The sequence below is a fragment of the Triplophysa dalaica genome, chromosome 4 (genome assembly GCF_015846415.1).
Source record: "Triplophysa dalaica isolate WHDGS20190420 chromosome 4, ASM1584641v1, whole genome shotgun sequence".
In the NCBI taxonomy this organism is placed as follows: Eukaryota; Metazoa; Chordata; class Actinopteri; order Cypriniformes; family Nemacheilidae; genus Triplophysa; species Triplophysa dalaica.
In genome coordinates this window covers 22,839,998-22,856,271 of record NC_079545.1, presented here as the reverse complement: position 1 = coordinate 22,856,271, position 16,274 = coordinate 22,839,998, and the positions used below count along the sequence as shown (strand labels likewise).

Genomic DNA, 16,274 nt, shown 5'->3' with positions numbered 1-16,274 from the left:
AAGAGAGTGTGTTGATGGTTTCATGTTTAACCAGCCAAATCGATTTATAATTTAGACATTTATTTTAACATGTGTGACACACCACGCAAAGAATCATGGAAGCCCAAAGTGACCATCAGTTGTACCCTTCGAAATCCTTCATTCTGAAGGGCCCTTTGAATTGGCCAGTTATGAGCACTTTGGTTTGGAATGACCCTTCAGTATGGCGGCCATGATTGTTTATACTCCAAAGGGCCCTTCGGACAGCGATATATCCCAGTTGGAATGCAGGGTTGGTGGCACTCGAGCACAAAACGTTCTTGCCGAGCACACATTGACGAAGACGAAGTAAGATTAATTATTCTTCTGTGTGACAAGCAAGTGTAAGAACCATGAAGTTGCGCAGCGCCACCTTGTGTACCGGGGTATTTCTGTTTTTCATTAAGCGGCAACTATGTCAGGGAGTGAATTTGCACGTTTACTCGGCTCATCGCAGTGAAAATAGTTTGGGAATGAACGCAGACAAACGTCTCGAAAAACAATGCCGATAAATGCGTGTGATTATCGTCCTGGTGAGTACGAGCTGTTACATTGTATTGTAAATTATACCTTTTCTAGTTCTTTGTGACTTGACAAACGTTTTAGAAATCTGCCCTTTATATTGGCCTCTATAATTAAGCAATTGTATTTGAATTTTTAGTATAGAAGTCTATGACAAATAAATATGACAGTAGTACAAAATATTACATTTATAAATATTTAGAATAACAAGCAGTGAAATTAACAATGTAAATGCTGCACGAGTCCAGAATATAAAACTGTTGCATTGCACGGACATTTGTGTTTTAAATAAAGGGGGGCAGAGTAAGACTTTAGCAAATGAAACAGCTCTGACTCATTCCAGATTAGTTAGAAACAATTACAATGTCTCTACAGTAATTTAATTTCTTAATTTAGCAGCTTCTATCTTTACTGCTTTACATTTCATGGAGAATAATTGTGAAGCTTATGGCTCACAGGGACAATGTGTGAAAGCTTTTCCAACTGGCTCAATGTAAAAAAATGCTTTTCTCCTTTTGAGCCTTGAAAAACTATGCAAAGGATCTAGTGCTGTGTGATACTTTTTTAGTGTTCGTTATTTGTGCTTTCACTCTCTTAAAACAATGCATTCTGGAAAAAGACCCTTGAGCAACGGACCCACTTGAGTGGAAACACACACAGAACCTCACACACAGACACAACAGAAATAATATTTGTGCCACTCTATTTAATTTCTTCAATAGTTTATTTATTTTTATGACATATATTTATTTATATATATTTTATATTATTTATATATGTTTATTATTGCTGCAATGGAGCCTTAATCAGTATAGACTCTATCTGCCATTCCAGTAGAGCTATAGATCTCCTGCCCGCATGCTTCAAAATACACCACCAAAAATCTGGGTGCAAAAAAGAAACAATCTGTTTCTATACAGCTCGTTACACTATCTAGCCATTCTAATGATGCATCATAACGTGCCTTTTTCTGGAAATGCCCATAGTATAAAATGACAATTTCTTGTTCAATACAGAACAAATGCGAATAAAGAAAACAATTATTATGACACCTTTCTTGTTTCATTTTGGCAATCTTTTTTTAAATAATGGCGAAAGCTACACATCAGTGTGTGAAATACATGAATATTGCAGTATTGGTATCTTAAGATATGTACAGCAGTGCTTGAGAAGTTGAGGGATTTGAACAGTGTGAACAATAAAGTCAATGTTGATTTTCATGTGAGTCTCTTATGGCACTCCAGCAAACGAGGGGGTGGTTAGCAGATGTTCAATGTTCAGTTTCTCGCCTTGCCTTGAATACATAATACCTAAAGTATGTCTATAAAACTATGCAGAAAGAGACAGACAAAGAAGAGAGAGATGAAATGAAAGAAAGCAAGTGGGGGAGAGGCGTAGAGGAGTCTGTGCTGAAGTACAATTTTAAACTTTGCTCTTTTGTACATCCAACATTCATCTCATTCTGGCTCTTGCAAAGTAAGGGATGTCTCAGCGTTGACTCTGAAGAAAATGTCAAGATTTTTCAGAGTCATTATCTGAGCATCTTCTCGCTCTGTCTATTGTCTTTCTAATCCCTCGGTTTTTCGACATCTCTTTAGACAACAAGCTGTTTAATTTCTTAAATGTCTCTTTTCTGTTGGAAGTCTTGGAAGATGTTTTGGGGGCTCTTGGATATCCATATATATATCTGTCTCCAGTGTAAATGTATATTTGTACAGAGTGTAAGCCCCCTTCCTGTTCCACAGCGGTCATAATTAAAGTTTGAAAGAGTTTCATTTCACTCTCCACAAAGTTTAAAATGCCAAAACCGAATATTATTTACTGAATTTAACATTCAACTAAAACCCTCCCTCACTCGGTTTCTTTTTTTAAACGCTTCCCTTTGCTTGCCCTGTCTTAACTATGCATAAAATCAAGTGTCAAGTGTGCAGCACAGGGCGTGGCCGTCGCCTCATCAGCCACTCCCAACCTCGTCTAAGCCCCTCCCCTATTCGCCGTCAGACATAGGCAGATTCACTAGATTGGGTACGGCCCAAGTTGGGCACAGAGGATAGGTGGGAAACATCCTTTTTCCGGATCTCACAAATGGACTTTCTCCGAGCCTGGACCCCACGGATCGCTGCCTTAATCTTTCGCCAACCCAAGTGGTTGAGCTCGGCCAAATTTAGCACCACGCAGATCCCGCTAACCGCGAACATGAACACGAGGAAAACTGTCTTCTCTGTGGGACGTGAAACGTAGCATTCGACCTCCTTCACGCAGGGGTAACGGTCACACTCGAACATGGCGGGAACATTGAATCCGTACAAGAAGTACTGGCCAGCAAGAAATCCAATTTCCAAAACGTTACGGAACACCACCTGTATGACGTAGAAACGGGAAATGCCCTCCTGTTGCCGCATCTTGTTAGTTTTGGAGTACGTGACCCCCTGCGGAATATTGGGAATATCTTTCAAATCCATACATTCACGCTCATCTTTGCTTTCCGGGTGCACTAGGATGCCATTGATGTTTCGGAGCTTGCGGCTCGTCCCGTGTCCGTGTCCGTGATCGATGTAAGGTCCGTGCAGAACGGAGTAGGTGCGATCTTTGTACTTGGCAGACTGGTGCACAGAGTAAGTGATAAAACAGAGGCTTGGGGTGCACACCAAGATGATCTGGAAAACCCAGTAACGGATATGGGAGATGGGGAAGGCTTTATCGTAGCAGGCCTGGTTGCAACCCGGCTGCAACGTGTTACAGATAAACATTATCTGTTCATCTTCATACACCTTCTCTCCCACTATTCCCACAATGAGGATCCGAAATATCACCACCACTGTCAGCAGGATCCTTTGAAGGAGGAAAAAAAGAGATAGAAAGTGGAAGGCAGGAAAAGATACAGGAATGAGAGAGGGAAGGAAGAAAAAGTGAGAAAAAAGGATTAGTTTGGGTTACATGTTGAGCAGCACATTGTTTTGTTACTTAACTCCATCTATCTCACATATGAAGACAAAGCAACACAAAGTGAATAATAGTGCATATTTTCTGTATTTACAAAAATGATATTTATCATTTCAAAATTGCCTTCTATTGATTTGAATTGTGTCATTTTTAATTGTAACATTTTTCCTATCCCCGCTCAATGTGCTTACACAATAATGAGTTAGCAATTCACAGGAACATTTTCCAGAAAAGTGTAAATTCTGTGGCTCTAATCTGCTGTCAAAACCTCTTTGTGTTTGTTTAAGCATCACAACTAGTCAAACATCGTCATTCGTAGTACCAAAAGCATGTTTGTCATCCAAAGGATTGGGGAGAGTGTTCAGGAATTCCATTGGGTGATGTTGGGTGACGTTAGTGATGCTGAAAATACACACATCGGTTTTAATGATTTACTGCAGTGTCGTGAGGTAATTAAGTCAGTTATTTAAATATCTTTGTAGGGCATTCAAGCCATCTAAACATTAATTCATATCTCTGTGTGAGTGTGTGCGGGGACATATTCCCTTATGAGAACTGGGGCATATGCTGCATCAAGGCCATCAGAGCATAAAATTTGTTTGTGTGTATGCTATTTTCGATATCATATCCTAGTAAAAAAACAAAGAAATCATACCACCCGGACACACATGCATAGATAAAGATTCAATTTCACATTCAGACACACCTGATGTCTGTAACAGATAAGGACAGAAGCGATTCAAAGTCTAACCATAGAGAAAGAATGACATTGATGTTACTCAGATGAGTAATATGATGGAAATGATCACTGAAACATTTCATGCATAGCTGGCGCTCACGTGAGCAGGTCATTTAGAGCGGAACATCTCCACCCTTCTGCTGAACGCTCATACATCTTCAGCGCTCTCCAGCAATCTTTCTTGCAGATGCAGGCAGAGCACACACATCTTTCTCATTCACACACACCTACACACACTTGTACTGATATTGTTCTTGACTCCCAGTTTTAATAACCTTGCTCCTGAGCCAGCCATGACGTCATCCATTGCTGGTTGCTCTTGATGCATGAGCACATACATTTTATAAGCTGTTTTTCTCATGGGGGCCATATTGGGGTAATTCAACTTAATTCTTATATTATGATTCTATAGCATTTTCTTTACATTGTATATTATCGTAACTCAATTGATAGCATAAGATACAATTTGGGTACACAGTCGAAGCATAGTAGTGCCAAGAAACCATGCCTGAATACCTCACACTGCAGTCCAGCAATCTGCATATGTATCAAACTAGTTGGCATCTTTGAGAGTGATAAAGGCAAACAGGTTTTGCCTGCTGTTCGTTTACATTTAAGCATTTGGCAGACGTTCTTATCAAAAGCGACTTACATTGCATTGTACATTTGCTTCTGACTATGTGCAATCCCTTGGGATCGAACCCATCACCTTGGCATTGCTAGCGCCATGCTCTAACCACTGAGCCACAGGAAAGCATTCCGCCTACCGGGAGCTCTATCTCTGGAAGACCGGGTCGCAGAGACTCAAGGCCGACATCATCGGAGAGGCCGGGTGGAGAGCTTTCCGATGAGCCTGTGAAGGCCGGTGAAGGATGTCAGAAGAATGCACACTTCCAATACTAGCATTTAAATAAATTAAACCGATCTCAAATCTCATGAAACAGTAGGACTAAGAATATATAAAGCACAATTCCCACAATTATCCCAAGTAGCAATAACCCAATAACCTTTTAAGACAGACCCACCATAAAGTCAACTTAAAGTTGTTAAAAATGTTATCAGATTGTGAATAATTACACTATTGCTATTAATATGAACATACTCCAATTGTAAATTAATTACATATAATTTTTTAATAATTGTACTTAAAAAAATAATTGTAATATTTTTAATACCTACAGCTTTCCTGTAGCTCAGTGAGCATTGCGTTAACAATGCAAGATTGTGGGTTCGATCCCAGGGGATTGCACATACCCTTTTAAAATGTATAGGATAATACGACGAAAGTCGTTTTGGACAAAAGCGTCTGCCAAATGTAAATGTACATGCAGTTACAAAACACAATAAGGTTTTACGTGTCACTTCACAACGCTTCATAGAGGGTGCTGCATATTATCTCTTCAAAATAGACAGTTTTGTGCCTTTGTTTTATTTATATATTTATTTAATATACTTTTTTGCTTTCAGTCACAGTTTGCAATCTTGATACTGGTTTGTATGATTTATGGCTTAAAAGTTTTCTTACATAATTGTTCAAAAAAAGTCCCTTCAAAACAAATAATAAAAACACTACTGGATAAGGCAGCCAAAAAAAGTGGCCATTGGCACAGTTCTGTTAATAGTTAGTGCCTTTGCTGTAAATCCACGGCTTAGAGGTTTACAATAGTGAGGCTAATAGTTAGCACTGTTTTTCTGAATTAATGGACATATGGTGATTATTTGCAACACGCACGGACAGTTAAGATTCTCTAAGAAAGTCAAGGGCGCTTTACTGTAATTGAACAGCAAGAAATGTTTCTCAGTTTAAATGGCATACAGCGTGACCTTTACATAATTATTATGATAGTTAGCATAAATAAAAAATGATTAAGGTTAGCTCTCTAGCTTTGTATCAGTGCCTAAGAACCCTGGTGGGTCTTTAAATTAGCAGCACATCCCCCACTCCCTGCTGCCGTTACTATAGCAACCACACAGTGAACCACTCAGCACTCTCCACTGTACCAGAAAAAAGAGAGAGAGAGAACGATAAGGAGGGAGGAGTGATTGATAGAATATTGGGAAATAGAGGAATGAGCAGAGGGAGAGAGAGAGGAGGGGCACGAAAGAATGAATGAAAATTAAAATTGTAAGTGTGTTAAAAAGGTAACAATGGGGAACATATATGAAAAGAGGTGCATCAAGGTGAACAGAGTGAAAGATATAAAGGGAAAGAGCAAGATGGAAGGCAAAGATAGACAGAATGACTGAAGGAGGAAAGAACGAAGGAAGGACGAGGAGGAAACAGACAGATGGGCAGAGGAAGACTAGAAAAGCAGCAAGACAAACCAAGAAATGCTGAGAAACAGATGGAGAGAGAGAGCTCTGGGAGCAAAAACTGGGAATCACAGCATATATTTGAAGTGAAACCACTAAAGGACTCATAACACAGCACCTGTGTTTGTTTCGAAATCTTGCATAGTGTGTGTATCATATCACTTTGCAGCAATGTCAATTAGAGTGGTTGTCCCAAGAAAGATAGTTATACCAGTACGTTTGACCTTGTGTGGACATTTTTGTGGACAGCATGAGAAAAAATAGCTTATAAATCAAACTAAATGATGACTATTTGAAAAGATGAAAATGCAGAAAGGTTTGCGTGAGATTAAGGTTTAGAGTTAGGGGATAGAATATAGGCTACATTTTTTACAGTATAAAAATCTTTAGGCCTATGTCTATCAAAAGTCCCCATAACACATAATACACATCAGTCGGCTTGCAAACATACTAAATAGGGACCTACCATATGACCTCTACTGTAATTCCATACACTGTAACGTTTCATGTATAATGTAAAAGACTGAAAAAAAAGAAATACGTCCAATACAACATATTACAAAGACTGTAATTTGTAAAACTGTTATTGTTCTTTTTACTGTATTTTGCTGGTGTCCAACTATAAACAAACTATTGACTAATGCCTTACAACACAGCCCCATATAGAGTTTTTAAAAGCAATCAATTTACATGAATTTACAATTCCAAAACTACACACACGTCTCACCGTTTAAATGAGTCATATGACACGGCTTAACCAAATACTATCATTTGTTTTAGATGTGATGCAATGTGCATACAGGATTAAAGGTTCAAAAATGTTGTATTTTCCACATACCGGGCATGTTTGTATTTCCTCTTTTCCCCGCCTCTCTTAAACATGCAGATTGTTAATAAAGCTCAACGCTCCGAAAAGAGAGGTATGCTATGATTGGCCAATTTAACCATCAACTAAATGTTATTTTCTATTCCCTCCTAATCACTCACTTCAACCCATCCCTCACAGCACCCACTAACAAAATGTATTTATAATGGATAATCTCTGTTGTGTGAGCTATTAAACACGTGTTATAAATTAGGTTTGTGTTTGTTACACTCTATAAAAAAAGGTGCTTCTAAAGGTTTTTGGTTCCATAAAGAACCTTTAACCTTTGGTTTAACATCTTCAGATATTATAAAAGTAAGAAAGAGGTGGTTCTTTAAAGAACCTTTGACTGAATGATTCTTTGTGGAACCAAAAATGGTTCTACTATGGCATTGCTGTGAAGAACCCTTTACAGCACCTTATATAATGCAGTTTTACTATCCCAGATCTTCACACACACACACACACACACACAAACACGTATCCTGCACATAAACACAAAATAACAAAATTATTTAGACATACAAATTGAGGACACATTCACAGATATGCATTTGAGTATCACTCTGGAGGTTTGCCTCCCATGCTCTCTCTCCTCTGTCTGCCTGGCCGGGTGTGAATAAATCAAATACATCCTGCTTCTAAAAAGACATCTAGCAATGCCCTACATCCTGAATTCTGAGGAAGAAGAGGACAGAGGACAAGACTGATAGAAAGACTGAGAAAGGACACACTGGGATATGTTTATATTTGTAAATAAAATGATATAAAGGGGATGTGTGTGGACATGTGTATATGGATCGGTGGGTATAGGAGCTCATAGTTTAAGTTGGTGCCCAGAAGAATTGTACGATTGCAACCCCTCTACCACTTATCCATTTTTAGCCTTGGTTTCTCTTTTTCCCTCACTATTGCTCCATTTAGTTCTCATTGGCCGCTGTGAGAATTGATTGACATATTCCTTTACCCTTACCACAGTATAATGGCATAAGATATATGTGCGCAAGAGATTATAAAAGATGGAGCATGATAATTATATACAAAATCTTGGTAAGAATATTAGTAGACTGGCCGATTCAGCCGCTTAATACATAAATTGAATACAATGAAATCGAAGTGTATTTGTTCCACTGGCTTACACAACCCTGTCCAGATAGAAACTGGAGAAAAGTGTCGATTACAATGTTGTGACCACTCAAAACTATAGCATGTAGAGAATATTGACTAGTTGAAACCAAAACACCTATCAGTTTCACAAACACACATACACACATTCAGTAGTAAAGTGTTTGCTTGTCTTTTTGTTATAGGATCAGTAATGTAGAGACAGGTCCATCGCTAAAATGAATAGAATTTGGTAGTATAGTAAATGGTGCTCACAATTTGTACTAAACACAATTTAGAATGAAAAATATATAAATAAATGTGTGTGTCAGAGCTAATAAAGAACCGACTGGCAAATTACATTTATTCAATATACATTGATGCGTCAATTTGCAGACGCTTTTATGCAGAGCGACTTATAAGTATGAGGGCATATAAACATTGTCATGAAGCTTAACAGTACCGTTCAATTCTCTGAGGTGCAGTGTGTTTGTCTCTTGTGTTCTGAGAGAGTAGCTGATGAATGATAGTCGATGCTTTATTCATCTGTTTCATTCATTCATTCATTCATTCATTTGTTTATTCATTCTGATGCTGTGATTCCGGCCTCAAGTGCTTGATCAGACCTCAAAGGAGCGAGAGACACCCGCTGATTGTCTCACATGCTGGTACAGATATTCATACATTCATAAACAAATGTGTTTTTAAAAACACAAACAACACTGTGACGCAAACTCCAAAACACCATCAGCTTATAAAAACAAATGTGTTTCTTTTTAAAGAACAGAAAGGCCTATTCTTTAAAACTTGAGTTAAAGAAGATCACTGAAACTTCCCCAAATAGATAAAATGCTTCAAATATAAATCTACAGTATATCATCTAAATATATATATCACTACACATATTTCTTTTGAAGTATTAACCAAAAATAATACATTTATTATACTGCCTTTCTGTTACCTATCACCTACTTGATCTGTATGAAATATAATTAATGAATTAGATCATATTTTTACTTTATTGAAATTCAATAGCGCTTTTAACAATTTTGCATTTCACAGACAATACATTTTAGAATAAAATTACTAACTGTATAAAGCGGCAAAATAAATCCATTCGGAAAAACAGTAGAAAATATCAATAGAAAGATTAAATAGTAAAAAATTAAATAGCAACAAAATTATAAAACAAGTCAATGGAAAGGTCCCACTTAGACACAAACGTGTGTGCAATGTTGCATAATGTATGTAACACAATTAGTTAACCCGAGACAACCCCAGCAACTCAAATATTCATAAAATCCTGTCATGTCTGCTTCTGATAATGTGAGACATTTTGTGATCGATTAAAGTGAAGTGATTGACTGCTGGCCATAGGAGTCGACTGAAGTCAACGATTTACTTCAAGGTTTGAGGGTCATTAGATGAAAAACCTTTAAAGAGGTTTCAGGGTCCACGTTTAAGCCCTCATGCAGTCCATGACACATACATATTTCTCATGTACATGAGTGTCCTGCTCACCCTCTTGCATTCCCTGTGTTCCATACACACAAGCTCTCACAGAGAGGAGAAGGACGTGCCCTTGATGTAGGGCTACCTGCAGTTAAGGTTAATGAGCACAGCAGAGAGTACTGCTTACTCAAGTCTGATGCACACGCATACACACTTTAGGACACACTACAGTATGGGTGTTTGTGTGTTGATGGGAGTGTGACATTTTTTTCATGATGCTGTCAATATCCCTTATATCAACCATTAAGTAACAGCAACCATATTCATAATCTCTCTATTAATAGCGGGTATGAGGCTTAAAAGCCCATCGTGCAGCCTATTGATTAACTACTGACAGTTATTTCAGCATCAAAGAGAGAGAGAGAGAGAGAGAGAGAGAGAGAGAGAGATGGAGAAAGAGAGAGCAGATTGCATGGGATGCCTTCTGTTTAAGCTAATGCTCACATTTCTGTCAATTACCCAAACTTTTTAAAAGGTACCTATAAATAAATACAGCACAACACTTTTATTTTACATTATTCGCACAAAAACACGCTATATGTGAGGTATTTTTGTGTATGTGAAGTATGGATGTATGTGGAAGGTATATGTACTGTATGAGGTATATATGTGTATGTGAGGTATGGATATATATTATATATACGGTATATATACTGTATGAGGCATATAGGTATATATACTGTATGAGGTATATATGTGTATGTGAGGCACCGTATGGATGTATATCCACGGTATATATACTGTATGGTGCATATAGGTATATATACTGTATGAGTTATATAGGTATATATACTGTATGAGGTATATATGTGTATGTGAGGCACCGTATGAATGTTCATATAGGTATATACATGTATACTGTATGTATTTGTGTATATACGTGTATGTTAGGTAGGAATGTTTATATTAGGTGTATATATGTGTAATGGAGGCATGTACTGTATGTAAGGTGTATGTGTGCTGCACTGTAGCTCTAACCTGCCGATCATAGTAGAGTGCTGCTGCACCGCAGCCTCCAGCAACCTCTCCAATATAGTCCACTCGCCCATGATGCCTTTCTTATGGCTCTCGTGCCGCCTCCGACCTTCAGCTGGAGGTGTCCTGACCTCTGCCCTCGGCCACTCTTCCAGCGCCCCTCTATTGACCTTTGAGTGGATCCTTCGGTTCTTCCCCAAAGCTGCAGCTGTGTGCGTCTGTGCGTTTTTGCGCGCGTGTGTGTGTAAGGGTAGCGCTCTAGAGCAGAGATGAGCTACTGTAGCATCTGCAGCAGAAAATCTGATGATGCTGAGGCACAGAGACTTCAACCATACCGCATCTCTCACTGTCCCACACTCACTGCCCGTCTCTTCGTTATATTGTCTCTCTCGCTTTCTCTTTAGGTTAAGAATGCTTTACTTGCTTTTGCATTTTATCCCGCCTTCTTACAACTGTACAGATAGACCTATTCTACACCAATTTTACCTTTTGTATGTCAATCGATTCACACTTACGCTTTCTGACACTCACGCATTTGATGGTTCCTTTTTCCATAAGTTGAGCCAAACGTTAACGGAGCACACATGTACACGCTGTAACAGATGATGCGACTCTCATAGCAACGCCTGAGCGCACCCTCACACACACATCGCACACTCCGCTGTGCTCCAGTGTGCAGCAGCAGCAGACGAGGATCGTCAAGGTTACGTCCGGTTGAATGATGAGCCTGTGGTCATGTCTGCGGCAAAGGACTCAATCCTCCTCAAACCTCTTCTTCTTCTTTCTCTCTCTCTCTCCCTGTCTCTCTCTCTCTCTCTCTCCCTCTCTCTCTCTCTCTCTCTCTCTCACTCACTCTCTTCACCTTCCCCCGTTGTGCTCGCCTTTGTGCTGCACTGCTGTTGCTGCTGATGATACCTTTCCCTCTGCTCCTCTCTCTCTCTCTCTCTCTCTCTTCCTCTCTCTCTCTCTGTCACATGCTGTAAGCATGCAACCCTCCCTCCATACCAGACCAGCTCCCCCTCCCCTATTTTCTCTCACTTTATATAGGTATATATATCCCTCTCTCTGTCACATGCTGACCGTTTCACATCAGACTATGTACTGCAAGAATGAAACCCTGAATATAGAGCTATAGATGTAAATGGACATACAGTATAGACTATACCCTGATTACATAGAGACATTAGGTGAGCATGATGATCACAGCTGTTAATTTCTAAAGGGTTGCGGTTTAAATATAATGTATATAATGTGTCTTTGACAGCTGTCACGACTGACGTCGCTCCATAACACCTGCATTTCAGACTCGTTCAGAAAGTTTAGAAAATTAGTGTTTCGTCTCAGCTTTTGTTGGTTTCCAGAGGATTATTGGGGTATTGTGATTCTGCACTACCACACTCATCTCTCATCTCCTTTTATCCTGATTTCTTCTGCTCAAAATCACACCCTGCGCCAGTTTTCTTTCCTATGATGCACTTATTTAATGTGCTTATTAAAATTTTCTTAAATCCTCTATTTCTTTATCTATTTTTCCACTTTTTGTCACTTTTGAGTGCTGCATTTATTTGATTAACATTTCGGGTAGATCCCCCCACCCCTGCATGTTTCCTCGATTCACCCCTGTCATGTGACTCAGGTTGCAGATGTAAACACATAGAATAAAGGAAATACATCAGAAGAGATTTTAGAACTTGCCTATTTGTAGAATTGCGTCTGCATCATGTTTGCATGAAGACTAATCCAGTTATATTGAGTATGTACTATATTTGTGTCAGTGTCATGGTAACACTGTGTATTATTAAATTAGTGTTGTACTGCCCATAAAGGAGAGAACTTCACTATGCACACAACCAAGAAGCAATTCACATTTCCTGCACTGTCACTGCCTGAGTGACTCTGAAATGAAATAGTTGATCACAGAGCAGCATTCTCATTATTTATGGGGGCCTTATGGGTAAGAACACACTGACTTTGGCTATGTCAGGTTTTCCCTCTTCACGCAGTATAAAAACATTCAATACATGTAGGTGATGGACAGGAAGTGGGATCAAATTGTCAAGAGTGCTGTTTGTAGCTCAGAAAATGAATGTAGGAAGGCACAGTTTTGTGATTATAGTTCGACAAATTTGGTAGATGTGTGGGCTCGAAGGCGAGAGACACAGGTGTGTCGTATGTGACCTAGAACAGCTATTTCTCTTTCACACAAACGCACACACACACAATCAAATTATATGAACATGGGGTGTTCCACACTAGAGGGTGACACGAGAGTGGATTTTCCCCACTCCCAAAAAAATTCTTATCTCATCCCAAGACCGCCCAGAAATTTCAGTGAGCACAACAGAGGCATCATTTTCCTAGAGTTGGCGTTGCAGTATGAGTTTCGGGTCCGACTCCATTATAATTTTGATTTTCGCATCTACAGTCTGGTGAGTACATAGGGATGCGCCTTGTTCTCTTATATTATTGGTGGTTGGCATACCATCTTGGTACATTACCGCTACCAACTGTTATGGGTGTGTGGAGCACGTCATTAACTTAACCAACCAGCCATTTATATTAAAGCAGCCGGTGTTTCATGCATTCTGACTTCTTTACAATGTTTAACGTCTTCTCATGCTTAACATGGTCAACTTGTCAAAGAATGAGATGGGCGTGTTACGTAGTATTTCTGTGCTCGATACACTCCCCCAGCGATCGTACAGGTCATACTGTTATAAAACTGTTTTGTAACAACTTTTCTCAGTCATTGGACAATTCTCCCAGAAAAGCACGGCCACACGGCAGCAATGAGAGCAGTGGAAGGACCATGCACAGACGTCACTTTCACTTGTGTGCAGGAGAGAGAGAGAGCATAGGTTCGCGAAGTTTAGGAGTTCGCTTGTTCCGGACATGAATGGCATGCGGTGAGTGAAGCTGATGTCTGTGTTTTGATGACGTTGGGTGTGCACGTGCTTCCGCCTACCCCTTCCCCTGTACGCGCCGGATGTTTTCGGAAACAATCGTAAAGCTGTATCTATCTTTTATAAATGTGATCAAACTAAATACTTTTCGAAGATATGAAGTATGCAATACTACTCTATGTACTCAAGATTAATATGAGATTGGCAGAAACCCTGTGTGTTACGTCTGCTTTAAAGGTATATTTTTATCAAAATTAAACCCTCAAAAGGTTACACTGTGTTCTTTTGCATTTTCAGGTCATCGTAAGTACATATATAAACATTGAGGCTACTAATCTACTGGGAATTTCCAGGGATGCTCCACATTTTCTGCAGGAAATGCTTTAGATGTTGTATCTTACTCAGATCTCTTTCAGTTCTTTTCTTCACAGATCTTTTTTATGCAGCAACAGAAGCAACATATTTATTTTCTTTTGATTTTACAGCCTAAAAACCCAAAATCTGTATATAAATAATGGGGGGATTGAACACTGTTTCATGGTCAACTTGTCAAAAACAAATGAGTAGGACATAAAATGTAGTATTTCTGTGCTCGATACATCCCCCAGGTTCGTATAGGTTTTTGAAAAAAAATTTGAACATGAGATTACCTTACCTAACATTTTTTCTCAGTCCCTTATTGGGCAATTCTCCCAAAAAGCACGCCCACGCGTCAACCATCAGGAGAAAGAGTACGCCAACGCGTCAAGCAGCTAGAACGGGAGAAAGAGCACGCTCATACGTCGACCAGCTAGAGAAGGAGCACATCCATCAATGATCTTCGCAGATGTAAAGCTGAGTTTGATCGTTCATTGCATTTGGAGTGAGGAAAGTTATAGAAACAGTGGATATAACGTTGCATTTGTAGATGGTTTGAAAGTGATAGTTGGAGCGGTCCAGTGATGCATTGTGTGTGCATGCTATAATTCGGCCCGCCCCCCCTGCACGCCTCCAGGGCTCGCCTATTTTCAGAAATATTCGTAGACCTGTATCTGTCTTTTATAAATGTGATCAAACTAAAGACTCTTCGAAGATATAAAGTATGTAATACTATAGGTACTCAAAATTAATATGAGATTGGCCGAAACTGTGTGTGTTACATCCCCTTTAACTAAAAACATCAATTGTCTAGTTAAGGACGATGTATTTTGTGATCCTTTTAACCTTGTGCTGTCCCTTCTATTTATTTACCACAAAATCAATACAAAATGACTCACAGTGGGTGTGATGTGGAGGATTTCTCTTGGAATATGTTGCAGATGGAGAATTTCAGGAATTTACCTGATCACAGTCCAAAGAAAAGTTATTTGACTGAAGCTGTGACACATTTTATTTAGATTCAGGATAAAACACCTTCAGAGTGTTCATTAAAGCAAATATATCGTAAATATTTATCATTTAAATAAATGGGTATGAAATTTAATTGGAAAAGGAATTAAGCTGTAAATGCTGCAACACATGCATTCCTAAATGCAATGAGATTGACAGGAACCTGTTCAGACTGTGGCCATTGGACTAATTAAATGACATAAACAGATTTTCGAAGGGTCAAGATAACATACAAGCTAAAAGAAGGATCGATTGGATTGCATGCTGCTGAGTTAGCGATTGCTGATCTATACACCATTTACCACCGCATTTACTATGGTAACTGAAAATGACATTCACCTAGAGCCTGCTCCAAAGGTTACAGCAATGTGAAATTATATATAGAGTCGTTTTTCTCTGCTGGGGTACCAAATCAGGCCATTAACAAAAATAGGGTTGGTCGGCAGTGGACTCGTGTGCAGAAAGGGGGAATGGGTTCAGAGATTTTAAACTAGTGGTACTATGGTAGTCAGTGGGGTCCAAGAACTGTTTGGTTATAAGCATTCATCCAAATATCTTTATCTGTCTTCAACCAAATACATTTGTACAGATTTGGAATAACTAGAGAGTGAATAATTTTAATTTGGGGTATACTGTCCCTTTAAAGCCTCCAGTGTGGGTGTAATGAAGAATGTAATTATTTAAATAAGGTCATGCCATGAGTATTAGTGTATTCTGACAGTACAATATTACAATTCGATTAAAGTAAATTTAGCTCAGGTTGAATCAATGGGTATGTTAACTGTGCCTATTCTGTGTGTGTAACCTGGGAGTATTACTTTTCGAGGTTTGATTATTTTTATTCCATTTAAGGATAGAACTTAAAACATAAACTTCTCTTTAAAGTGAATAAATGCCAAAATTGCATTCATGACTACTGTTGTCAGATATTTAACAACACCATAGCATATACTTAAGGTTGGTGAAATGAAACAGTTCATGATGCATAACAGGATTAAATTAAATGATCTCA

At 38.9% G+C, this 16,274-nt stretch overlaps 1 protein-coding gene across 1 annotated transcript; it reads right to left on the bottom strand.

Moving 5' to 3' along the window:
* Positions 1-1,245: 1,245 nt before the first annotated feature.
* On the bottom strand, positions 1,246-11,863 carry gjd1a (gap junction protein delta 1a). The gene is made up of 2 exons (XM_056746258.1): positions 10,995-11,863; positions 1,246-3,372 (listed from the first exon to the last, which is right to left on the bottom strand). The coding sequence occupies exons 1-2, from the start codon at positions 11,063-11,065 to the stop codon at positions 2,538-2,540; spliced, it is 906 nt and encodes a 301-aa protein (XP_056602236.1). The 5' UTR covers positions 11,066-11,863; the 3' UTR covers positions 1,246-2,537.
* Between the last annotated feature and the right edge of the window lie 4,411 nt (positions 11,864-16,274).

Coding starts and splice junctions, on each gene's coding strand:
- gjd1a (XM_056746258.1), bottom strand. CDS start 11,065: ATGGGCGAGTGGACTATATTGGAGAGGTTGCTGGAGGCTGCGGTGCAG. Junction 3,373..10,994: donor CACTCTACTATGATCGGCAG/GTTAGAGCTACA, acceptor CCTCCTTCAAAG/GATCCTGCTGACAGTGGTGG.